Source organism: Crotalus tigris, unplaced genomic scaffold (assembly GCF_016545835.1).
Source record: "Crotalus tigris isolate CLP2741 ecotype Arizona unplaced genomic scaffold, ASM1654583v1 scf7180000017646.2482762, whole genome shotgun sequence".
NCBI lineage: Eukaryota > Metazoa > Chordata > Lepidosauria > Squamata > Viperidae > Crotalus > Crotalus tigris.
In genome coordinates, this window is record NW_024096538.1 from 1,263,869 (window position 1) to 1,290,288 (window position 26,420).

Below are 26,420 nucleotides of genomic sequence, written 5' to 3' on the forward strand. Positions count from 1 at the left end.
TCCTCTCTCTTTCCTTTCTCTTTCCTCTCTCTCCCTCTTTCCTTTCTCTTTTCTCTCCCTCTCTCTTTCCTGTCCCCCTCTTTCTTTCTCTTTCCTCTCTTTCTCTCTTTCCTCTCCCTCTTTCTCTCTCTCCCTCTTTCCTCTCTTTCCCTCTTTCCTCTCTTTTTCTCTCTTTCCTCTCCCCCTCTCTTTCCTCTCCCCCTTTCCCCCTCTCTTTTTCCTTTCTTTCTCACTTTCCTCTCCCTTTCGCTCCTTCTTTCCTCTTTCTCTCTTTCCTCTCTCTTTCTCTTTTGTCTCCCCCTCTTTCTCTCTTTCCTCTCCCCCTCTCTTTCTCTTGTTCCGCTCTTTCTCTCCCTCTTTTTCTTTCCTCTATCTCTCTTTTCTCTTTCCTCTCTCTCTTTCCTCTTTCTCTCTCTTTCCTCTCTCTTCTCTCTCTCTTTCCTCTCTTTCTCTCTCTTTCTTCTCTTTGTCTTTCCTCTTTGTCTTTCCTCTTTCTCTTTCCTCTCTCTCTTTCTCTCTCTCTCTTTCTCTCTCCCTCTCCCTCTCTCCAGGTGAGGAGAGAGAGAGAGAACGAAAGGAAGACGGTACCGAATGGGTGGGGAGGGGGAGTAGGACGGGAGGCAGCGGCTGGGGTGGCGGCGGCCCAGCGGCGGCCACTGCAGCATTGTCAGGGTTGCCTGCTGCCCCTGGTCCAGCTGCCACCCCGCCACATCCTCAGCTGAACAGGCGGGGAGGGGGAGCAGGATGGGAGGCAGTGGCTCCGGTGGCAGCAGCAGCCACTGCAGCATCGTTGGGGGTTCCCCGCCGTCCCTGGCCCAGCCGCCGGCCTCGCCGTGTCCTCAGCCGAATGGGTGGGGAGGGGGAGCAAGATGGGAGGCAGCGGCTCCAGCGGCGGCAGCCATTGCAGCATCGTTGGGGTTCCCTGCCATCCCCGCTGCATCCTCAGCCAAACGGGCGAGAAGGGGGAACAGGACGGGAGGCAGCGGCTCCGGTGGCTGAGGTGGTGGCACGGCGGTGGCCACTGAAGCATTGTCAGGGGTTCCCGCCGCCCCTGGCCTGGCAGCCACCCCCACCACGTCCTCAGCCACATCGCCGTTATAAGAGGAGGGCGCCAAGGGCGGATGCACCATGACCGGCCGCGCCAGTAATGGGGAATTCCACCGCGGGACGAGGGGGGGTCCTGACCCACCATCGGACCCACTGCACTCACAGCCCAAGGTCTCCTCCTGCAGCACCAAGGGCGGCGGCAGCAGCAGGAGGATGGCAAAGTGGCGCAGCTGCCCGCTCTCCGCCGCCTCTTTGGCCTCACTCAGTGCGACCAGCAGCGGCAGCAAAGGGGCGCGGCTGCCCACTCCCCACTGCCGCTTCGGCCTCGCTCAGCACTACTGGCGGCAGCGGGAAGATGGCCAAGAGGACCCACGCAGCAGGTGGAGAAAGGGTGCCACGGGGGAATCTCTCAAAAGAGGCCATGGGGATCTGCTGCCCGTGAGATGGCCGAAAGGCACAGGCGGAGAGGGAAAGCTACAGAGACCCCCGGTGACCCCCCTGACTAACAGAGGGGGCAGCGGAGCAGGGCGTGGGGAGACCCACTGGGCAGGGAAGAGGCACCCTGAGACTGGCCACCCGCGGCTCCTTACCAGGGACACCTTTCCAGCAATCCTCCCAGCCACCACATGCAGTCTGAAGAAGGAAAGAGGTTTGTGGGCAGTCCCACAAACCAAAGAAGTTCAACCAATCAATTCAAACTTCATGAGAAGTTTAAATTGATTGGTTGAACTTTTTTAGACCCATTTTTTTTTCAGACTGCACATGGTGGCTTGAGTACAGGGAGCTGCAGGAGATGGCTGAAGGAGCCGCATGCGGCTCTGGAGCTGCAGGTTGCCGACCCGTGCTTTAACATAAAATAGATAATGGATTCAGAGCTGTATGGCTAACCTTGATGATGTCAGCTCAGAACAAGACTTCGATAGAGCAAAAAAAAAAAATTATATGGGTTTACACTCTAATTCCTGAGTTATGTCTCTTATCACCAGGGTGATTGTAACTAACCCTTAGTGAAAATTCTCTAGACAATCAATGTGCCTGAAACAAATGTATTATTAAATTAATTTCAAGAAAATTGGAAATTAATTTCATTTATTCTGAAGACAGAGTTAACATTTTTATATTAATGTCATCAGTTTACAACACCTTCCTCTAAAGGTTTATTGGCTTTTAGGACTGGCTTTCTCCTGGTTTTCTTTTGAAGTCCATTCAGATGCATCTTTTCCTCGCGAAGGAGGAGTGGTCCTGACACACTTACGCATTTGAACGGGGCTACCGTATCCCTTCCCAATCTTTTCCTTCCCTTCCATCTCTTTTGGTTGCTACTTTTCTGGACAGTTCTGTTGCTCAGTCCCACTCCCTCTGCAATTTGCTTAAAATGTGCCCACAAGAGGATTAGTTTTTCAGAGTAGAGCCACGTTAAGTGCATCACCGGCTTTCCCCTCATGTGCCAGTTGCCTTTTCTTAACACAATCCGTTAAGAATCCGCAATCCGATTCTGCTCTTGCTCAGCTTGGGAACTCCATTAGCCTTCTGTTCAGAAGAGAGTGACGGGACCACGCTTTAATTATCCTGTCCCCAGGGCTGGGTGGGTACCTGCCTGGAATGCATCCCTCAACCCTCCTTCTCTCTGCTTTGGTAACCCCCAGAAGGCAGCCATCTGGGGATGGTCTACCCCGTGAGAATGCTTGGACGTTGCCACTCAGCCATCCCATAGGTTGAGGATACTTGGGTGACTCAACAGTAGGTGTTGCTGAGGCTGCATTGAGCAACAGGTGGCTGTAATTAGAGGGGGATACGCCAGCCCAAATCCACCATGGGAAACTAACGGCCTGCCTGTTAGGAAGTAGGAAGGTACAGCTGTTCTCTACAAGGCTGTCTAAGGGGGATTTGGCCGGGCTTTGGGGGGGGAGGCACCTCAGCTTTGCATTAAAGTTGGCATTAAATTAAGAAAGAGTGGAAAATTAAATAATGGAATGACTGCAGAAAAAAGCAACAAAGATTATTAGGGGGCTGGAGGCTAAAACATATGAAGAACAGTTGCAGGAATTAGGTATGTCTAGTCTAGTGACCAGGGGTTTGAGTATTTGAGGGGCTGCCACAAAGATAAGGCAGTCAACCTATTCTCCAAAGCACCTGAAGGCAGGACAAGAAGCAATGAATGGAAACTAATTAAGGAGAAAACCAACCTAGAACTAAGGAGAAATTTTCTAACAGTGAGAACAATTAACCAGTGGAACTACTTGCCTTCAGAAGTTGTGCGTGCTCCATCATTGGAGGCTTTTAAGAAGAGACTGGTCAGCCACTTTTCTGGAATGGTCTAGGGTCTCCTGCTTGAACAGAGGGTTGGACTAGAGGACCTCCAAGGTCCCTTCCAACTCTGTTTTTCTGCTCCTGACTTCAAAAGTTGCAACTGCATCTGGTTGAAATAAATCCAGTAACAAATATTTAGGTTTGCTCTGAATATAAACTGATAAAATATGCATAGGTGTTAATAGGGAGGGAAAGGAGGAACAAACAACAAAACAAGTCATGACACAACTCTAGGATTCGTGTACCTGTATCCTGGATTGATGAAAATACAAAAGCCTGAGATTTTGAAACATGACATCATAAATTGTTTCAGCGTTTTTTGCAACATTAATTGTATTCCTGCAAAATTAAAAAGAATTAAGAATTAAAAAGAAGAGAGCTTCTAAACTTCCGTCCTGCTTACCTTCTTTGTATAGCCAGGATGATAAGTTTAGAAGCTCTCAAATTCTCTGCTTTTGATTAATCATAGATTGTAAGGCAGGAATTGTAAGGACTATAAGATAGGAATTGTGTTTAATTGGAACAAAGATTAAATTATTTTGAGTAATTACAGTTAAAATTTGATATTCTTTGATATAATCAGTTGGTAGCAGCCAGAAGACATAGGGAGGGTTAAATATATAGCTATCTACTTTTGTACATGCTTCAAAATATGTTACATAGTATATTAAAGCTTTGTTTTTAGATCAACTATATGTGGTAAATTTTTTTGCACATTAAAAAAAAACCTAACTACAAAAAGGTTAAACAAATATTTCCTTTTTAAACTCTTGATTATTGCTACTCTTTATGCTTGGAGGTGATGGAGGACATGCTAGAGGATGAGGAAGAAGATGATGACAGAGATGACAAGGTAATTATCCTGGCACTTGATACCTAGGGATGGGAGAATGTAGACACAACTCTGCTTTTGCAGATAGTTAAAAAGGAACGGGAGTGTTTTGTGGTGCAGAGCTGTTTATCATCTTAACAATACCATGGTGTGTTATAGAAAATATTAAAGATCTATAAACCTTTCCTTCCCTTTCCCTCCCTTCCTCCCCCACCACATCATGTTTTTGTCCAGAGCTGGCTCATTTTTTCCTCTTTCTTTCAAGAACAAATATATTTCAGCCTGTCTGGAACTTGATAGCTGTTGTGAAGAAAAGTTCAGTGACAATTGTTTTTGAAGGACAAAAATGTGTCTTCTCTGGAGTATTTCAAATAGGGCTATACCTCCAGGTGGGAGGAGTGTTGTAAAAATAGAAATACCATACTGTTTGAAGGTAGTCTATTGCCATCTGTAATTTTCTGAGAATTATTTGGTAGAAGAGTGGTTGACGTATGTTGCGCTCTGTAAGATATTTAAATAATCACAATTCTCATCTGCCTCTTATCGATATATTTGGGATTGGCATTGTGTGGCCCAGCATCAGTCTAAGGGACTGATTGCTCTTTAAGCCATTGAGAATATTGCTCAGTTCCTAGGTTGCTGTTTGGGCTGAGAATTTCCACCACAGTAAATAACAGCGAGTTAATACTGGTTATTGAGGCAAGCAATAGGACTGCAAGGCTGTCCCTGGAGAAGAAGGAAGACGCATAGAGAGGAAATTAGAATGACCTTGTAAGAAAGAGACTGTGATGGTAGCTGGCAGGGCTGGCTTATGGGAAAGAAAAGTGCAGCAAGGTAAATGTCTTTTAAGAACTTTTAAAATGAAAATATTGAGGGAATGAAATATTCAGATTATTTTAACGTGTTCCATTTAAATGCATAAAATGATGACCTTCATAAATGTTCACATACTCTTTTAATAAACCATCAACGGTTTTTTGAACAGCAGTGGAAAAAAACCCCTAACTTAATATATGCCTTTGACCTTTGTTGCTAGTAGAGACCTACAGTTCTATATCACTACAGGAATTTTAGGCTGGCAGCCAGAAAACATTTGACATGTAGGAAAATTTACTGTAATTAGTTTACTCAGAACAATTAAGGTACATGTTTTGAAAGACGAACCTCTGAATATCTTTATTATTTCACATTCAGCAAATACATGATGCTACTTTTTTCTCTATGTATTTTAATGATTTTGATAACAGCTGCAATCATGAAATAAGGTCACACCTAAATTTCTTCCATGCAAAGCCATATGTGCTGTTTTCAATACAAAATGCTTAGCAATAGAACACATGATTTATCACGAAGGTCAACCCTATAGCATAGTGAGCTTTAACACAAAAATATTTTTTCTCTGATAAATGTCCTTCTGCTATCAATTTGGAAGGTTTTTTTTAGCATTTGGGGGTATTTCATTATCATTTTTTTGTATTTTTAGAAAATCTCTTTAAACTAGACAACCTACCTATTCCTCTCTGATTAGTATTTATATGTGTGGATGTATCTGCATGTAAGTGTGTATGTGTGTGTGTATTCTTAATTTACTTTTGCTTAAGAAAATTCTGATAGTATTTAAAGGAGTTGCCTTATTTGGTTGCTAAATAATAAATCAACATCTTTCATTGTTTGTATAAAAAAATGAGGATAGTAATAATAATTTATATAAAAACTAACATCTGGAATTATATCAATATTTAATATGGGCAATCTGAATCACTTTGTAAAATTCCAAACACTTTTAAATTGAACTATTGATGCTAAACAAATATGGGTGATTATGTACAATAAATAAGTATATTTTTAACATGGAAACTGAATGTTCATGAATAATTTTTATATAAAAGGATTATATATCCATAGATATGCAGCACAATATTTAATGGAAAGATTTATAATGAATAGTTTGGCAATGGGTTGTTTTTCAAAGTAGACTTAACAATATTTTTCGAAAAGAACATTCTCAGTTAAGTATTTTCTGTATATTGTAAACTAGACTAAATCATAAGTGATTTAACTACTTCCATTTTAAATGAATATATAATTTGAGTTTTGAGAGAAAACAAATATAAATTCTGCTGCGGTGATTGATGTTGACCTCTAGCTCTCAGTATTGTTCTGTTTTCTCATTTGGTAAAATAGTAAAGTGAGGTCAGTGGGTCCTCTTATAGAATAAACATAAAAAAATTAATAAATGTGCCAAAGCCTCACTTTAATTGAAACTGAAGCATATACTGCAAGGATATAAAATATGTCCCAGATGTTTAGCCACACGGAGTAACTTAGTTTTCCCCGATTACCACAAGGCAGCTATTAATTCAGTAACCTTTTGACTTGGGGGTAAATGGGGCATTATAAGGCTGAGAACTACAGCACCTGTTTTCTATTTGATAAAGACCTCTGCACACTTTCCCTTAGCTGTTTCATGTGTTTTTGCTTAGCATATTGTTAGGTGATTATGATAAGGCTCTTTCCTCAGAACTGGTGTAGAGATTAGACACTTAAGCAAAATGAGTGGGTAACTTATTTGCTACTCAACCAAGTCTCTGTGAGCATTCAGAGAAGTTTTTTTTTTTTTAAGCTGGAATAGGATTGTGGGTTTTGATAGTTCCGACTAAAGTTGCAGGATCATAGCTATAATCAACCCCATTGTCTGTTATCACTCTTGTCTTGTATAAGGAGTTTCATCAAATTTATGCAGAGTAGTTCTGATTAAAAATCTTTCTTATTCAGGTATGATTTTAGTATTAGATATGCTATGTTATTCAGACTTGCTGTTCAGTTAATATAGCCATATTTTATGTGATTATTATTTCTGTATATAAGAAATATTCATTTTCAGATAAGATAATAGCTCTCATTTTAAACATATACAACATGTTGCTGACATATACCGTGTTTCCCTGAAAATAAGATCTATCCCAAAAATAAGTCCTAGCTTGATTTTTACATGTGCACCCAATATAAGCCCTACCCCAAAAATAATCCCTAGTTTTAGGGCAAGGCACATGCGGAAAAACCAAGCTAGGGTGGTTGGGGGGGTGGAGCTGCCCCACTTGCCCTGTACCTGCTTTACCTTAGGACCGCTACAGTCAGGCCTCCTGCACCCTGACACCTATTGCACCGCTGCTTGAGTTCTTCTGCGGCTACTTGTGGCCACATGGCACATTGTACCGCTGCTGCCAGTTATGGCACGAGGCCACGAGGCTCATCGTGACAATTGCACCAGTGCCATTGCTTGTGGCAGGAGGCCACGAGGCTTGTCAGGATGATCACGAGTGGGCATGATTGACACAGTGAGCCTCATGGCCTCCTGTGAGTGGCAGCACCGGTGTGATTGGCATGATGAGCCTTGCGGCCTCCTGCCGCAATCAGTAGCACCGGTGCAATTGGCGCAACAAGCCATGTGGCGTCTTGCCGCAACCGGTGGTAGAAAGCTTCAGGTGTCTTAAAGCAATTGGCAGCAGCACGACAGATGTTGGAGCATGGGAGGCCTGGCTACGGTGATCCTAAGGTAAGCAGGTAAGACATCCCTCAAAAATAAGACCTGACGTCTCTTTTGGAGGCAAAAAATATATATATATATAAGACCGAGTCTTATTTTCAGGGGGAAAGGTAGTAATGAAAGTATACGTTACATTATGGGAAAAAAATAGATTGTTGGTTCAGTTTAGAAAAAAACATGCAAAATTCACCATTGCTTGCAAGATTGCACCATTTAATTACAGAAAAAGACAATAATTGCATCTACCTTCTATTATTAAAATTCAAGCTATTTAGTAGATGTATGCGTTTTCAAACAGCTGCTTAATGTTATAACACTCGCAATTACATGAAATTAAACCACTTTTTAAGAAGCTTTATCCAACTGAACATTTAGGAGGTTATATAATATATTCCTCACCCAAATGTATCATATTCCTTTCAGTAGGTACAATGTAAATATATTGCATTTCTTTATTAAACAAAACTGCCTTCTCTGTCACAGTGTCTGCTCTATTGAAGTATTCCGTGATGACCCAGCCCTGTTGGCATTTCATAGGGCATCAAAGATCTGGATAGTCCCCCAGGAAGTTTAAACCAACCCTAGCTAGTTCATTGATTTTATTGACTTAAGCAGAATAATCTTTAGATCCCAGGCATATTATTTTGGATGTTAATTGATAATTTTTTAGTTTTAACCTCTTGAGCACTGCCTAGTAATTGTTGTGATATAGCTGCTATATAAATATGTAGAAATAAATATATGAGTAAAAATGGAGAGCTTATTAATGTGATAATATATGTTAGCACTGATGGTGAAATTATCTGAAAATGAGTGCTACTAAGGGATATATTAATCACATTTCTGAAATGCCTTTATTTCCTGCCTTCATTTGCCCTTCTCCAAATAAGCCTCCAATGACTAAAAAAAGTACTTGAATCTTATTAATCCATGGAAGCAAGAAAGGATAGTAAACAGAACTTATAACTGGATGATCACAATCACTTTGTTAGCACCAATTAAATTAACACAAACATATATTCAAGCTTTTGAGTTCCCCAGAACTGTTTATCATGTCTTTTAACATGCAGCCATGTTCAACTTCAATTGTATTTCTCCTTTCCATTATCTGGAAAGGAGAAAATAGTTTTTGTAATTTCTTGCCTGATAGAGAGTTCTACAGAACTGAAATGTTTATGCATACTTTTCTGATATTTTATGTAGTCTTTCTGGTCAGAATCTATAGTTTTCAGAGAAGGTATTAACAGAGGGATAGAACCAAGATCACATGAAGTGTTAGCACCACGTTATAATGCCCTAGTAAGACCACATATAATAGTGCATCCAGTTTTGGTCACCACATGTAAAAAAGATGTTGAGATTCTATAAAGAGTGCAGAGAAGAGCAACAAAGTTGATTAGAGGACTGGAGGCTAAAACATATAAAGAACGGTTGTAGGAATTAGATATGTCTAGTTTAATGAAGAGAAGGACTGGGGTGACATAATAGCAGGCTTTCAATATCTAAAAGTCTGCCACATAGAAGAGGGGGTCAATCTATTCTCCAAAGTACCTGAAGGCAGAACAAGAAATAATGAATGGAAACTAATCAAGAAGAGATCCAGCCTAGAACTAAGGAGGAATTTTCTGACAGAATAATTAATCAGTGGAACTACTTGCCTTAAGAAGTTGTGGGTGCTCCATCACTGGAAGTTTTTAAGAAGAGATTGGACAACCATTTGTCTAAAATAGTATAGGGTCTCCTGCTTGAGCAGGGAATTGGACTAGACGACCTCCAAGGTCTCTTCCAACTCTGTTATTGATTTTACATTCTTGGAACCTGTTTATTGTAACAACACCTAGGGAGGTAGTCTTTACTGAAGTTGTGTCGTTTCTTTATATAATATATAAATATATTTTTATATACCAGTTTCCTTCAGTGAACCTATAACATACAATATTTTGTGATCTTGCCTTTTATTTTAATTTCACAATTAACTTGTGAAATGATTTAGTGTGTGAAGTTTTTTGAGAGAACAAGCAATTGAAGATAATTCTCTAGGAGGAAAAAGCTAGACAGGCTATCTAAGCAGATGTTGTCAATTAGTTTGAAATTAAAGTCAGATGTGAGATTGCATCCTGTTCTAATTCTGATGCAGACTTGGGTTCTACAATCAAGGAGGTGAAGCACCTGCTGTAGCAAAGATGATATGTCACTAGGACATTTCTCTGTTTAACTACCTATTCCCTTCTCCATCTGACTTTATTTTTTTAAATATTCCTTTAATTAAAACTAACTAGGAAGCTAACATGCAGCAAAGTAAATGTATTATCTTCTATAGCAACTTTATTTACATGAATGTCAGTGATTTCTATAAAGACTCCTTGGTACATGTGTAGGAGGTCAAGAGTAAATTTGTTTAAACCGTAGATAATCTTATCTAAAGAAAACCTTTGCTAAATTAGATTCACAATGTCATGGGCTCATTTGCTGGCCTAGATTGTGAGGATTTGCTCCTTGGTTTTAGAAGCCTTTCAGTGTTTCTAAATTTCTGTTTTAAATGAAATTGTTCCTTCATTCTCTGTACTGGCACTCTTTTATACTCTGCGCTTATTTCCTTATACGTTGGCACTGTATATTACCAAATAGGCCAAGAACCAGTGTCATCAAATTAACAATACATTCTTAAATCAGTAAGTATTCATGATGGAATATTTGGGCTTTTATGGCACATATTTTTTAGCAAAAGAAATAAATCTGAATCATTATTGGTAATATCTGTTGAATTTAGACTTGCCATTTATTCCCTCTGTCTGTCCAATAGAATTTTTTTCCTTTGTAGACTGTTTTTAGTAACAATGCATCGTGGCAGGCACTAGGATTAAGTCTGGGTAGTTATTACATTTTTGTACCGTTGTAGTAAAATATTTACTCTTTTCATACATCCCATTGTAACTCCAGGCATTTTTACATGAAAAACAGGGTAGTCTTACTTTAAGTTAAACTGCTGAGGTAATTTTCCCCAAACAACAAATAGGATTTATTAAATCTGTCATTCAGTAATGCTATAAAAGTTTTGATTGGAAGGAAATAGCCTTTCTTTCTATTGTAAAATGTGTTCTCAATCTATAGAGCTCAGCCTATCTCACTAACTGTTGCAATTATTTTGTTTGATCCAAAGGTAAATCATCTGTTAACATAGTTCCATTAAAATGAGTTATATCTGCTGTAACAAAAATAACTTTAGTTACTATTGAACTGAAAAAGGAAATGATCCAGAAAATGCAACAGTTTGATTCCTTGCCTTAATTTTTGTTATTTAGACGATCCTCTCTGCCTAATTGACAGATGTACTACCAGACAAATGAGTTCTAATTTTTTCTAAATAAAGAATGAAACACACCAACTTCAAGATTTGTTTTTTAGTATTCTATGCCTAGGTGTGTCAAATATCATTATTTCATTACTGTCTTTTTTTCACCAGGCTAAATCTAAGAGTGCCACCACATTTAGTAATTTGTGGAAGAGGAGTGGGGAAAGCAAATACTTAAAGAACAGTCTGAAGTTTTAGGATAATCTTACCAAACTGGAATATTAGGCAAAAATGAACAGTATGTATTTCAACAGGGACAAATGCAATTGGATAGGACAAATCAGAGGCATGAGGTAGGTCTGTTCTGGGCAGCAGTATACATAAAAAGAATCTGGATGTTTTGGTAAAATCATAAATTGAATTTGAGCCAACAGTATGATGCATCTGAAAAAAAAGCAAATGTAATCTTTGGTTGCATCTGCAGAAGTACAGGTAATCCCTGAGTTATGACCATTCCCCTAGTGAACGTTCAAAGTTACACGATAAGTGCCCCTAGTGTTAATGAACAAGTCCCAAAATTACGAATGTTACAGCACAACGGCAGTCATTCACCCTTACAAACAACCGTAGAGGCACTACAACATTCACCCTGGCCATTCCCTCCCCCCACCTGCCGGGTCTCCATAGGCACTAGACCTTGTGAAGATCTAGAGAGCCTTCACTTTCTTGGCCTATTCCGCTGCTTCAGGCCTTTGGTGCTTTCGCAGAGAATGGAGGCATAAAGTAGCATAAGATCATTCAAGATCAGTAGTGCGAGATACCGTGCTATTATCTCGCGTGATTTCATGGTACTTTTGGACTTTTTTCTTTGCAAATGGAGGCCTGGATGAGATCTGCAGCAAAAGGTTTTGCAAATGGAGGGAAGGCCTGAAACATCAAAGCCTTGCCTTCGTTTGCACAACCTTTTGCCACTTTTGCAAAAAGCCTTTGCTGCCGAGAACGGAGCACCAGATTGATGCGTGCATTGCCCCCAGCCTCCTTTTTGCCAGTAGAGGGCTTTCCTGAAGGCCCCTCTGCCTGTGGAAACAGAGCCGTGGGGTGATGTGCGCGTCACTCCAGGCCTCCTTTTCACTAGCAGAGGCCTTTCCTGAAGGGCTCTGCCAGCGGAAAGGAGGCCAGGGATAATGTATGCGTTGTCCTGCGGCTCCATTTCCGCCAGCGTAGGACTTCAGGAAAGGCCTCTGCTGGCAAAAAGGTGGCGGGGGGGTGATGTACGCGTCACCCCATGGCTCCATTTTTCTGTGCAGGCCTCTGTTCTCGGTGGCAAAGGCCTCCTCAAGCCCTATGGGGCTTTTCGAAGCAGTGCCCCATAGGCACATAAACACTTTTCAGCCAGAGGCCAAAAGCTTCTGGGGGCCATGATCTCATGCGACTTAAGGTACCCATCCGCTTTTGCAGAGAATGGGTGCCTGACTTCCCGGGAGATCAGGGCATCCAGAAGCTTTCAGTCTTTCAGTGAAAAGTCTTTGCATGCCAACGGGAGGCTTGAGGCAATATGTTTTCACTTCCCCAAACTTCTTTTCAGTGTGCAAACGTTTTTCTGTGCTAAGCCTGGAAGCCTTTGAAGAGACTCACTGAGGCTGCCTGCCATTCCAGAAGGGGCAGACAGCCTGGTGAATCAGAGAAGCTGAGCAGGGCATGCTCGTCCTACTCTCCCTTTGCTCTCACCACTTGCCAGGAGCAGGCAAAGAAACAAAGAGGCTGGAGAGGAGACAGATCTTCACAAGGTAAGTGACCCGGCGTGGCAAGATGTGGGGGAGTAATTGTGGGGACCCCAGGGGAGAGAGAATGAGGTATTTCAGTGGTTCTGGGGAGGCCTTGGGTGGCCTTCCCCACCCTGAGATACCTTATGTGTACTTAATGAACCGTGCATTCGATTAGTGAATGCGTGGGCGAAAACAGGGAGTGATTGCGTTCAAGGTACAAGATTCATTCCTACGAGCTTTCAAGTTACGAATAGAATGGGCAGGCTCCATTACATTTGTAACTCGAGGACTACCTATACACCATCAAGATCAAGACAAATCATTATTTTCTATTTTGTTTCAGACCATATCTATAACATTACATCCAATTCTGGGTATTACATTAAAGGAAAAACAAAAAAGAGATCAACAATCAATATGGTAAAGGACCGGGAAGGACCTGTTAAAAACAATGGTGGGTGGCATTAGTAGGTTTAGTCTGGTGAAGAGAAAACTGTAATGAAACAATGGTGCATGAAGAACTTCATGTAAAAGACAGAAAACAATTGTTCATACTGTTCCAGAAGATAGGGCAAGAAACAATGGGTTGGAATTACAAGGACAGAGATTCGTTTTGAAGATCAGGAAAAAAAAAATGTTAGTAGCAGGAGCTGTTTAACAATGGAGCAGATTGCCATAGGGAGGTGATGGACTCACTGTCATTAGGGGTGTTTAAAGAAAAGCTGGATGGCTGTCTTTCAGGAATACTGTAGTAGTGAGTTTTCTGCACTGATCTGGAAACTGGACTGGACAATCTCCAAATCCTTGAGAGAGAATTATTCCTTTATTAATTTGCCCATCCTATAACTGCAAAACTCACCAACTTGAGATAAGTTTTTCTATTAAGACTAAGAAAGGTGAGTTAATCTTTTATTTTCTTTTATTCCCCTCCCCATATCACAGGCAGCTATATTACATTCAAGAAGGATGTCATTTGATCTATTCTCACTCTTGTCTTTTTGCAAAAACCTTTTTCTTTAATCTGCCAGAAATGTGGCATAGATCATAGATATTTCTTATGTTTGAAACCATTTTAATTGCAAATTTCAATATATTTTGTTTCAAGACAAAAAAGATATAAAAATAGAAATTTAAAAATAATTAGAAGTTCCCTATGCATTTATCAATGAAAGGTGGCAGATTTATTTTCCAAGAGCAAACTGATTTTCCTATATTTTGTTGTATTTGGAAGGGAGGAAAAGAAATTAACAAAGGAAGAAGAAGAAAAAGAAGCTAATGAACCCTAGCGAGTCATCTTCAGTTACTACTCTACCATTTTTTATTTTTAAAAGTGTTCATAATAGCAATGAAACATATTAAAAATATTGATGCCAATAATATGTATTACTCATTTACCTGTTCCAAATACGGTGGTGCTTAAAAATTAGTGAACCCTTTTGAACTTTCAATATTTCTACATAAATATGATCTGTATCATGAATACCGGCCATCATTTTCCTTAATAAACAAATGAACAAGCATAATGCTGTTTGAGGGCTAGTTTGGTGAAGTGGTTAAGGCATTGGGCTAGAAACCAAGAGACAGTGATTTCTATTCCCACATAGGCATAAAGCCAGCTGGGTGACCTTAGGCCATTCACACACACTCAGTCCGAGAAAGAAGGCAGTAGCAAACAACTTCTAAAATCTAAAACTGCCTGGACCCTAATAATGATAATAATATAACAAATGAATAATCCATTTCCAACAGAATTGACAGTTTAGAGCAAATCAGCTTGAATCAATCATAAATAATGAAAAGTCTGACAAAGAAAAAGTCCTAAAGTTTTGGACAAGCAACAGGAGTCACAATAAGAATGCAACATGGAGCTAATTGAAAATGCAATGAAATTTCCCAGCATGGAGAAATTTCAGGTAGACTTTGACTGACAACCATTTGATCAATAACCTTTTGAAATTATGATAGTGCTGTCCTTTCGGTTGCTCTGAACAGTGGCCCTTGGTTGTAGTATCAGGTTTGAGACTCAGCATCTATAGCAGTCTCAGCCAGCTACTACCAGCCCAGGCCCTATTTCAGCCCCAGTTTCTGCCTCAGAAATGCTGCCTCAAGCCCCACACCATGGGGGCAACCTCCCCTAGTAACGTCGTGCAAAGCTCCAGTTGCCCCCATCACCCTGTGCTTCATGGGCTCTGCTGTAAACATGTTTTATTTTATTCTTTATGTAAGTAATGGTTTTCAAGAGCAATCTGATGTTTGCAGATGTAGAGGGGGCTTTGGCTGAAGAGCCTAGTTAAGAAATGTCTCCCTTTAATACAGAGGTACTATATCCAATTTGCCTCAGTTATAATGCCTTGATCAGGGGTGTCAAACTGCCAACCTGTGGGCCGGTTGCATCATGCAGAGCCGCGCCCACCCCAGCTCCAGCAATGTGAAAAAAGTCATGACACGTCACGTGACACAGCGAGTTTGACACCCGTGCATTAGATCATAACCTGAATTTTACAAGGCTTGGCTTAAATATACTATAGTTATACTATGTCTTCGACAGTCAGTTAATGCTGGGTCTGGGTACTTTTCATCATACCATTATAGCAAAAGGAAGCCAGGTCATGGTATAATAGAATGCACTTGGCAATCCTATCAGCAGAAATTGGCAATACCCTTGATTTAAGGATCATAATGGATCCTGCCCATTATATTCATAAGTTGTGATGGTTGTAGAGCAGGTCACCCACAAAACTGACCCAATTTTACTACTTTCTTTGTGGCACTTATTAAGTGAACCCATTTTTGCTATGGGGTGTTTTTGCCAAAAACTGAAAGTAAATGCCGGTTTTCAGCAAAAACATCATAAATTGCAGCCATGTGACCATGAGATTCTGCAAATGGTTGAAAATGTGGGCTAGTTGCCAAACATCTGAAATGCGGTCATGTGACCTTGTGGCTGCTGATCTTCAGAACTAGATTGTAGGTACCTTGGGTAATCTGTGACTGGCTGCAAGTCAAGGACTATTTGTATTGATTGAAATGGGAAAGGGGATCAAGTCACTTCAGTTCTAAAGTGATACCTGGTAATACATTAGGAATGGAAGTTCACTTGGTAGAATGATATAATAGGAACTAAAGCCTTCAACAACTTCTTCCACAGTGAATAAAAATAATCTGTAGTTAAACTTTGGTCCAGTTGCCATAATTTAAGCTTTTAAAATACTTTTGGCCTGGGTAATTGAATCTCCATTTACATGTTGCTTTTCATTTTGGGGAGAAACCCGCTGTAGTCTGTATGGCAAGAGCTGGTTCTTTCCAATGACTTACCCAAATCTGTCTACGCAAATTTTCATTTTGACTAAAGAAGTTACTTGGATGAGTAACAAAACATCTCAGTTTTAATAAACTTTGATCCAGTTGCCATGATTTAAACTTTTAAGACACTTTTGGCCTGGATGATTGAATCTTAAGTTTTCAAAAAGTATGCTTTCTAGTTTCTGTGTGTGTGTGTGTGTGTGTGCAGTGTGTGTGCAGTGTGGGATTCAAATATGTGAACAACTGGTTCTCTGTGTGGATGCTGCTTCCGGAAGTCCATTCTGGGCTTGGGCAACAAAAAAATAGCTACTGGTTTTGCTGAACTGGTGCAAACTGGCTGAATCCACCACTCTCTTTGTGTGTATCTATATCTATCTTTTTCCTTTGTATTTGTAAACTGCATCTCTCTTCCCTGCATTTACTGGTCTACTGAAATCCCATTTAGAGGGGGAAAAGAGGAGTTTCTTGTTGTCTTTTTCCTTTCTTCTCTCAAAAATCTTCTAATAAGAAATGCTATTCCTTTTCTTTGTAGAGTGATTTCAGACAAAAGAGAAACTATGTCCAATCAGGATTAGCTATCTCTTGTTACCAAGGGAACTTCTTTACATTCCCATCATCTTAACATGAAACAGTAAAGGCATTTTATGTTTCTTTGCAGCAATTTGGTGAAACTGCATTTCACAATGATTTTATTTATGACTTTAACATTTGTTTTCTTGTGTTTTGGTTAAGACTTGGCAGCGATCTATTAATTTTCCAATAAAGTAAATTTATCAGTTCATGGAACTATAGTAAAATACTTACATAGATGAAACCTGAATGAATATCCACTGCTTAGAATATACTAAGGGATTCAGCATTATTTGGGCATAGGAGGATGGATTGGGGTTGATAAATCCTACTTTACCCTGAATCACTTTCAAGTAGAAATGGAACTATTCTTAAAACTTTTTTTTAGTAAGAAAAACCAAAATGTATAAGATTGAATATCAGTATAACATTCTGGAATCAAAACTGCTTTGAACAATAAATATTGCCATTTTCACTGTAGTAAGATGGGTGGCCAAATTAAACAAACAAAAAAACAAACAAATAAATATTGAAGATAATTTTATTTAATTTTTATGGGTGGTTAGTAGGGTCTTTTTCTGAATCTCTCTGGTACAGCTCAAAAATGATTATCTGAACTATAAATTTAAATTTGATAACTTGTGTTTCAGACTTAAGTAGAACTTATCTCTCAGTAAATAGTTATTTGATCCAGTATTGATTTGTAGTGATAGATTTAGATTTTTTTTCTCTTGCCCCAGACTACCTGTCAGCACCTCCAAAACAGATTAATATCTTCTGTTGCTGTTTTCTTAGGGGACTCTGATCATTCAAAAATTACATTCATCAGAAATATTTAATGCTTCTGCAGTAAATCATTTCTGTGGAGCTGTCGCATGAAATTTCAGAAATAAAAGGGAAGAGAGTATTTGCTATGTTAAGTCTTTCTAAATATAAAAATAATATTTTCAGTAAAATCTCACTGGTTTTGGCTTGTAAAATAGATTCTTGTGAGACTAATTTCATATGATTGCAAACCTTGCTCTCTCTGGGCTGATTTGTATATTCATGTTATTTTTGGGGTGTGTGTGTAACAATAATTTGAATGATTCTGAGCCTGCATAGATCTTGATAAAAATTGAATATTACCAGTTATATTTGAGAGCTGTTGTCATTTTGACTGCTATTTATTCAGCATAGATGAATCAAATTTGAATATTTGCTTAGCCCTAAATAAGTAAAAGTTGACTAGAAAAACACATAAATTTGTCTAAAAAGTATATTCTGTTGAGGAATGGAATAAGAAGGATGCAGGAAGCTGAATGTGTTCTATTTTCCTCTTCTAAGGATCATAAAATTTTTACAATCCCCGTCCCTGTTTACTTAGTGTTGCTCTGTCCTAGATCTGACAGTGTATACCTCCAGTAAGATAATGAAATCCATGGAAAGTAGGAACAAAGAATAGAGGAGGGAAAGACATCAAATAATGGCAGCTTTTATTCCTCACTGTTGAACTGAAAATAGATAGTTTGCAACCAAGGCTAAAAAAGCATTTAAAGCTTATTTACAAGACAATAAATAATACAAAACCTACCTGACAAATATTGGAGATAAATGCTGTCACTGAATTCTTCTACTGTAACTGCCATTGTTTCTTTTGTTAGATTCACTAGAATAAGCAGGAAGACAGGAAACATTTTTCATAGGTCTAAAGAGTCCCAATCTCTATTCTCCTTGAAAAATGCTACATTTTCTCATATTTATTAGACTTAGATTAATTGCTGCATTTTAAAAATACATTGAAATCCAAAAATCCCCCTGAAATAACATTGTGATCTTTATACTGCGTTTAGCCTGATGCTTCTTTCAAACATTGCTGCCTTAGGACTTTATAATGAAATCTATAGGTATTAACCTATAAAGCCTAGAAGGCCTTAGGACTATATTACTGGAAGGAGAACTATTTCCGTATTTCCTAACTAGACACAACTACCCTTATCAGAGATCCACCTCTAAATATCCTTGCACAGAAAGCAGCTGGAGAAATGAGGACGGTTATAAATTTGCCTGAAATTGCACCATCCTTCTAACAACAAGTAAGACCTTTTTATTTTCATAGGCCTTCTGGAATCATTGGTTTTAGTGAGATACTAGACAATCTGTGACCCATTGGGTCATTTTTCCTTCCATATGTATAGCGCTACCCCCTCCAGGGCCACCAAAGCCCAGGCCTTCCTAGCCCTCCCCCTTCAGTCTCACTCACAGCCGTGCTCTCAAATGTTGGCAACAATGTCCTTTTAGTGGGAGCTCATGCAGAGTGGAGAGATGACAGGTTCTTGTCGTCAAGGGACTCCCAGGAACAAAGATGATGCGCCCTAACCACAACAGTCAGTGCATGACAGTACTTAGCAGCCCTAGGCAGTTGTGGCAATAATAGTCAGCAGTTTGCAGTAGCCGTTTGGGATGCAAAAGGGGTGGGGAAATCCTCTGGCTCCAGGCAGCAACAGGGAACGCGAACAAAGACGGTCGACGCTCCACAGCCACAGCTCGCTCCACAGAAGCAGCTCCCCACAGTGTCTACACTCACATCAGTAATAGTAAGCAAAGTTCGGATGGATGTTGGTCTCCGAAACCACAGCGACCAGCCTCTCCTTCTGTCGATGCTCATAAGTCCCAGATCTCTCTATGGCAATTCCTCTTCCTTCCCTTCCTTTATTGTTAAAATCTGAATCTAACACTCCAGCAAACTTTCTCTCTGCCCATTCTCTCTCTCTTCCCTCTGCTCAGGATATTCCCCCTCCCCCCATGTGAAAGAAGCAATAAAACTCCACTTTCTCACTCTCTCTTTCCATCCCTCTCCTTTAGAGAGAGGGAACAAGCTAAAACTCTCAAAATCCTCTTCGGCTTCACCTGATCTCTCCCCGACTACAGCAACAGCCACCCTCATCCTTTTTGTCCTTTCCCTTCTTCTTCTGCCCGATCCATGCCCACCGCGCCCAAACCGGCCGCAGCTGTCCGAGCTTCCACTTCTCTCTTTCCAGCCTCTCAGCCAACTCTGCTACACATACATAATATAGGCTTGCATTATTTCTCTCTTCCCCTCCTGATCTTCAGGGACAACCATAGTGAAGCCTCTTCCTCCTCCATCCCCTCTGCTGAGCTGCAGAACTGCCTGTTAATTTGCAGAGAGAGGAGGAAAAAAGGGAATGGCAGATGATGAGAAAAGCTGTACCCTACCTCCCCATTCCAGCATGTCCCCAAGGGCTCCCTCCCTCCAGGGAGGAAAAGGATTCTTCCATTGCTGGAACCTCCCAGCTAGCAATGTCTTTTCCCACATTTTTTATTTTATTATTTTATATTTATTATTTTTATTATATTAAATTTATATGTCACCCTTCTAGCTATCCAGAACAACTCTGGGTGGCTTGCACCATTTTCCATTCCCCCACAACTTTCAGCAGAGCTACAGTGAAACCAACACCTCCTCCTCCTCCTCCTCTTCCACTAACTTACAGAACTACCTGCCACTTTGCTAGGAGGAGGAGAATAATGGAAGCTATGGACCACTGCACCCCTATTCCCTATTCCAGAATGCCTGCAAAGACCTCTTCTCTCCAGGGAGGAAGGAGGCTCATCCATCAACTGCTGATGTCCCCAGCCAGCTTTAGCTTACTGAGAGGCATCTGAGTTTCTCCCTTGTCCTTGCCTCACTTATCATCCTTGCTAAGAGATTTCATATCTTGACCTTGGTTTCAAAGCTTCCTATGGCTGCTTGTCCATTGGGCCTTGCTACCAGGCAATTGGGTGTAGGGGTCAGAGGGAGATGGGAAAATGATATGTATGTGCCCCTCCCATATTTCCTTACATCCTGCAACTTATGGGTTTCTGGGAAGTGTAGTTGAAATGTGCAGTGGTGCTGAAACAATAACAAATTTCCTTCCCACAGGAATCGTAGGTCGTGACATTCTATAAGTTAGTCTATTTGAGTTACTATCATTCAACTGTTGTGCTATATTTCCAATTTTATCTTATGGAATGTTACCGGCATGAGTACTTGATAGTACTTGATAGTCTATTATTGCTTTGGGTAATGGTGCCAGCTTTTTGTTTATGTTATTTTATGATCTATTTAATATTGTTAAATATTTTATAATACAATATTTCTAGATAATTTATTTTATTTATACTTTCTTTCATTACAACTATAGTTAATGGCCAAAAAAGAAATAATGATACAGTGACAGAAAAATTGAAAGAAGAATATCACTTCAGGACTTGTTAGTACAGCCTTATAAAATATTGTATACAAGTATTGATGTCATACAAGTGCTTTGGCATGAACACCTTTGTAACTTTTGCATTGGCTAAATTGACTTTAAAATTTTCTACACTGAATTGGATTAAAATACTAATATTTCATTACACTCTTATATTGTCATTTTGAATTGTCTCAAGTCACACTTAGATATAGAAACTTTCTTTTCTGAAAAACTGTATTACAATCTGCACCGCATTTTCTGGTAGCAAACTCAAGTGATGAGTACAACTGGATCAAAGCCAAAAAGAGAAATAAAAGAAGGTATATTAGATGATTTGCCCAGCTTTTGACAAAGATGTTATTGGCAACTTCTGGGTATTGTGGGTTTGCTTTGGTTGTCTTGTCTGTCTTCAGAATTGTTGGTTCCCATCAACGTCAACCCTTAAACCTGTTTTAATTAAGGGGCTGAAACGAGGAAGTGGAGAGTGCATGAGTGCCTCCCAGCATTCTTAGCTTTATCTCCAGCTTATATTGCTCTCCGTCATCCATCTTAAAATGATTTTACAAAATGCTATGGCTATTTTATTTATTTTACCAAATTAAAAAATGTATTTTGTTTTATGGAACAGATCAGTAAGTTAATGTTTTACTCTTCTTGTGACTTTCTCCATGAGATATAGAAATCCAATGTTTATAAAGAAGTATTAGTATTTCTCGTCACCACCCTTTTAGTTCACATAATAATCTCAAAACCTATCTCACACTATTTTGTTATAAACATTCCTTTTTATAGAGGTCCATTTTGCTGCAAATTGCATTATGTTTAGATTCAAAACAATAGTGCATATTTTTATTAAAATCAGAATCTAAAAGCGTTTAATTAAAAACAGCATTAATTTCTATGAAATACAGAAGTTTCACTGTAAAACAAAATATTTAAATATCAACCTTTTAAAGACTTTAGCTCAAAATGTCTGCATCCATAACTATATTTGGTGTGCCTGTTCCATATATAAAGATGTTTCCCCAAATTTCACCCCAATCTGATGAAACAAAAACAAAGTTATTGAATATTTTTATATATGAAAATGTAAAAAAATATGATAAAGAATGAGTAGAATGTTAAGATTACATACTTGTGCTTTAGAAATGGGAGTTAATCGTGGCAAGCTGTCCAAGGCAATTTGGGCTGTGTTCCAAATCTGAGAATTCAACTGTAAAGAAATTTCATAGATAGCATGGACAAACCTATGTAAAAGTTAAAATAACTAATTCTTAACATATATATTGTGTTATGGGAGTTTTGTAAGTAAAATGGATTTCATATGAAGAATCTAAGAAGAAAATTAAAGCTGAACTTCTTTGGATATATAAGCTGAAAGTGCCCATTCATGTTCTTTAACATATTACCATATAAATATTATGTTTGTCTTACTCAGGCTTTTAGATAACACATATGTTCTTCTGTTCAGGTTTGTACATAGTGTATCAGTGAAAAGTGTATCATCATTCTGTGAATCTTGGCATTCTGTGAATCTTCTCATTGGCATTCATTTATTGTAGACAAAATGCATTATCAGTCTTACTCATCTTCTGTAATCCTGCTGGCAAAGAACTAATGTATTCCAGTTATTGTTATAGTCCTTATTACCATCGTATCTCTTTTGAGTTGCACAATAACCTCATTTTTATGTCACATTCAGTTTGTACAAATTGTGCTTTTAGAAAATAAGTTCAATTCCACATTTATTTTTCATTCATTAAATTTTTAACCTCTCTTTTATTATTAAGAAAATATCCCAAAGTAAATATCATAGTCACCATTTTCCCCTTTAATATTTGAAACAAGAAATTGTTTCCTGCTCTAGGTCGAAAATGACCTTATTCTGAAATATGCAATAAAATATTTGTTTCTCTGTGCTAATCCATAATATCAAATTAATCTGATGTCATATTTACCATGCAGTAGATAGGGAGGTAAAAAAATAAATAAGCAAATTATGTGGCGTATTTGGTGATGTATTCTCAGGGGCTACTTTTACTGTGAAGTATTTGGTGCCCACTCCTGTCTGAAGTGATTTTTGTTTTTCCAGACTGGTACCCTCCAGATATATTGGGACTGCAATTTACAAAATCCCTAGCAAATTACTAAATGCTGACAATTCTGACAGCTGTAGTCTTAATTAATCCGGAAAACAACAAGTTGTGAAAGACTGGCTGTTCAAACTGTTTCAAGGCAACCACTGTCATTGTTTTTTATTTTTTTTAGATATAAATTTTATTGAGATTGTCATAATATAAAATAAAAATAAAAATAAAGATAATAGGGAAATGGGGAGGAGAAAAAGAAGTGTGGGATAAAGGAAAAGAAAAAAAAACATTGCCTTCCAACTTTTTTCATGAAGTAAAATACAAAATAAATTATAGCTTTAACATTTTACTTTTATATACTAAGTGCTAGCCATTTCTATCACAACACACTAATCAGCAAAACCCATAGTCAAAATTTCACTTTTTTTCTGCCTGAAGCAGAAAAAGCAGTTTCCAATAGAAAGACAACTAAATACATTCTTCTCTCTGAGTAAAACAGTAAATTTTGCCATCTCTGCTAGCTCCATCACTTTTTCCATCCAGTCTTCCATAGGGGTGATTAATGTATCTTTCCATTTTGCTCATAAAGAACTTTTGCTGCATGCAATTAAAAAAAATCTTTTTTTAAGCTCCTTATCTAGTAGTCCTAAAATCAAAGCTTTAGGTTTCAATTTTATATTCATTTTAAGAATCTTCTGGATTAAAACATGAATCTGGCCCCAATATTTCTTTGCTTTATCACAAGTCTACCGAAGATGATAAAAAGCTCCTTCTTTGCAATTACATTTCCAACATACAATTGAGACACCTTTATACATCTTTGATCATTTGTCAGGCATTTGGGACCAGTGATGCATCATTTTGTAAAAGTTTTCTTTCAGATTATAGTTCAGTGTAAATTTCAAACAATTTGTCCACATTGCTCAAGCATTATATCCAAAAAAAATTCTCATTGAATCATACAGTATTCACATATTCATTTTCAGTTCAGTTTCAAAAATATTTTGCAATTACATGCTCATCATTAGCACACAACACAATTTTAAATTCATTTTTTACAGATTCAAACCCATAACATTTCTTGTCTAAATTAAATCTTTATTTCAGTTGTACGTATGTGAGCCAATGACAGATACGCTCTTCTGATTTCAATTCTGCTTTTGATTTGAGGTTATGTTCACTTTGATTAAAAGATATTATTTCACCATAAGTCCACCAGTTTGGTCTCGTCACCTTTTCTTTTCTTAAAAAAAAAGCTCCCTGTTGTCTTCATAATTTAATTACATTTTATAAAGTGAAGACATAAAAAAGCAACATAAACTAACAATCAAGAGAAAACATAAAGAGTGAAAAGAAAATAGGGATAGAAGTGCAAAGCGGTATTAAAAAAGAAAGAAAAAAATATATATACAAAGAATGACCTTGGACTAAGTTTTTCAAGGATATAAAGTACACTTACATTCAACTCTTAGTTTAAGACTATAATATAATGTCCATTCTCCCCACCCGAAAGAAAGGGAAAAGAGTTTTTTTCTTCTTTTTTCTTCTTAATTTTTAACAATCATCAAATCAACATGTCAAAATTTGACTTTTTTCCATGTTTTGCAAAATGTCCACAAATTACTTCCAATTATAGATGAATTTCTTTGGTGATTTCTTTTAAAAGAGCTGTTACCTGACCTTTATTACATAACTTGAAAATTCTGCATTGATTTCTATGAAATTTGACATGTTTTATTTCTTCATAATAGATTATGTTTTCTATGTTTCATACAGTTCTGGGGAAAAGCATACAGTAATAACCCAGATTATAAAGGTGTAAAATTCCAAATTCTATGAAATTTGGATTTTTATTTTCTCCTAATGATCTAAGTTTATTTATTTATTATTTATTTATGAGACTTATATACCGCTTTAAGTGCAAGCACTCTCTAAGCGGTGTACACCAGTAAGCAATGTATATATATATATATTTACATTGCCCCCAACAATCTGGGTCCTCATTTTACCTATCTCGGAAGGATGGAAGGCTGAGTCAACCTTGAGCCGGTGAGATTTGAACCGCTGACCTGCTGAACACAGTCAGCTAAAGTGGCCTGCAGTATTGCACTCTAACTGCTGCGCCACCTCGGCTCTTTGTTGCCAGTAAAGGTTGTCCCACTCTGAAGGGAAGAAGAGCTAGTCACTCTGTTAATTTATTTATTATTAGAATGCACTTTTATATCTTGTAAGTAGATTTTTGTGGCAATTGAATATGTTAAAATTGTTCCTCTATTTTTGCCTCAAAGTATACATATGGTTAAAAATAATTTGGGTTTATTAGGAATTTAGAATTGTTATTAATTGCAATACTTTTGCAAAGAAAAACCCACTTGTATTACACTTTTATTTGTTTAACATGTAGTTATTTGAATCTGAATCTGTCGGAATCAACATAACCTACTAGTTTCAATTCAGGATCTGACTATTTTTCAAGTTGTTGGGGAAAAAAATGGTGAAATGCTTTTTAAAGCCTTTACAACATATTAAACACAAAACTTTTTTTTAGTACAGGTAGTCCTCACTGAACAAAAATGTGTTATAAGTTCCAGTAGCACTGAATGAATGATAGTTACAGCTGGCCATCCTTTATTGCAGCACCCCACGGTCACATGATCCAAATCTGGTTGCTTGGCAGCCCATCTTCATTTATAATCATAGCATGTGCTTCATCTTACCCCAATGCCTATCTCCCCCATCTCTCCCTTGTAGCCATTCAGATGACAAAATTGATTCCTGTAACAGCCCATCTTTGTTTTGAGAGGAAATACTAAAAATATTTGAAAAGGGAATGTTAGGAACTTTGGTTTGCTGAAATTGGCTCATATGTTCTGTGCTAACACAGCACCTTGCTGGGAAAAAGTGCAGCTTTTCACTAGCCTGGAATATTTTCTCTGCAAATCTTTAGAACAGGAAATAAAAAACAGCTAAGGTTTCATGGGGCATGTGGCATTAGTTTAGGAAAAGCTGAACCTTTATCCTTCTGTCTGCCTCCTTTTTCCCATGCTGTTTTGTCTATGCCTGCTTTCGAATATGTCAACAAATTTTCTTTATGCTCCGAAGTAGAGAATGCAATAGGTCTGAGGAGAATAGTGGCCCTTTCCATTTAAAAAGAAAATGTAGAACAGATGTGAATTCAAGAAGATACAAGTTGAACTTGTTAAAATATTTGTAAAGAAAAATAGCTTCAGGATCTTCCAAAGTAAATCTCTTGAGCTCTAGAGATAGAAGAAAGGGGAATGTGTTTTGTTATTCTGATAGCATTCTTTCCGTACAAGAACTGATGATGAATCAAGATATGCTTCGATCTAGGAATCTAAATTGATGAATTATAACTAAAAACAGAAAGCAGTTATGACTTGAGGCTGGATTACTGTTTTTTAGTA

General features: G+C 38.4%; 1 protein-coding gene across 1 annotated transcript in view; it reads left to right on the forward strand.

Moving 5' to 3' along the window:
- The first annotated feature begins 3,828 nt into the window (after positions 1-3,828).
- Positions 3,829-26,420, forward strand: part of LOC120304751 (multiple C2 and transmembrane domain-containing protein 1-like) — a 29,568-nt gene continuing 6,976 nt past the window's right edge. Inside the window, exon 1 of the mRNA XM_039335689.1 lies at positions 3,829-4,210. Coding sequence (XP_039191623.1) covers positions 4,160-4,210 — 51 coding nt within the window. The 5' untranslated portion in view covers positions 3,829-4,159. The remainder of the gene's footprint in view (positions 4,211-26,420) is intronic.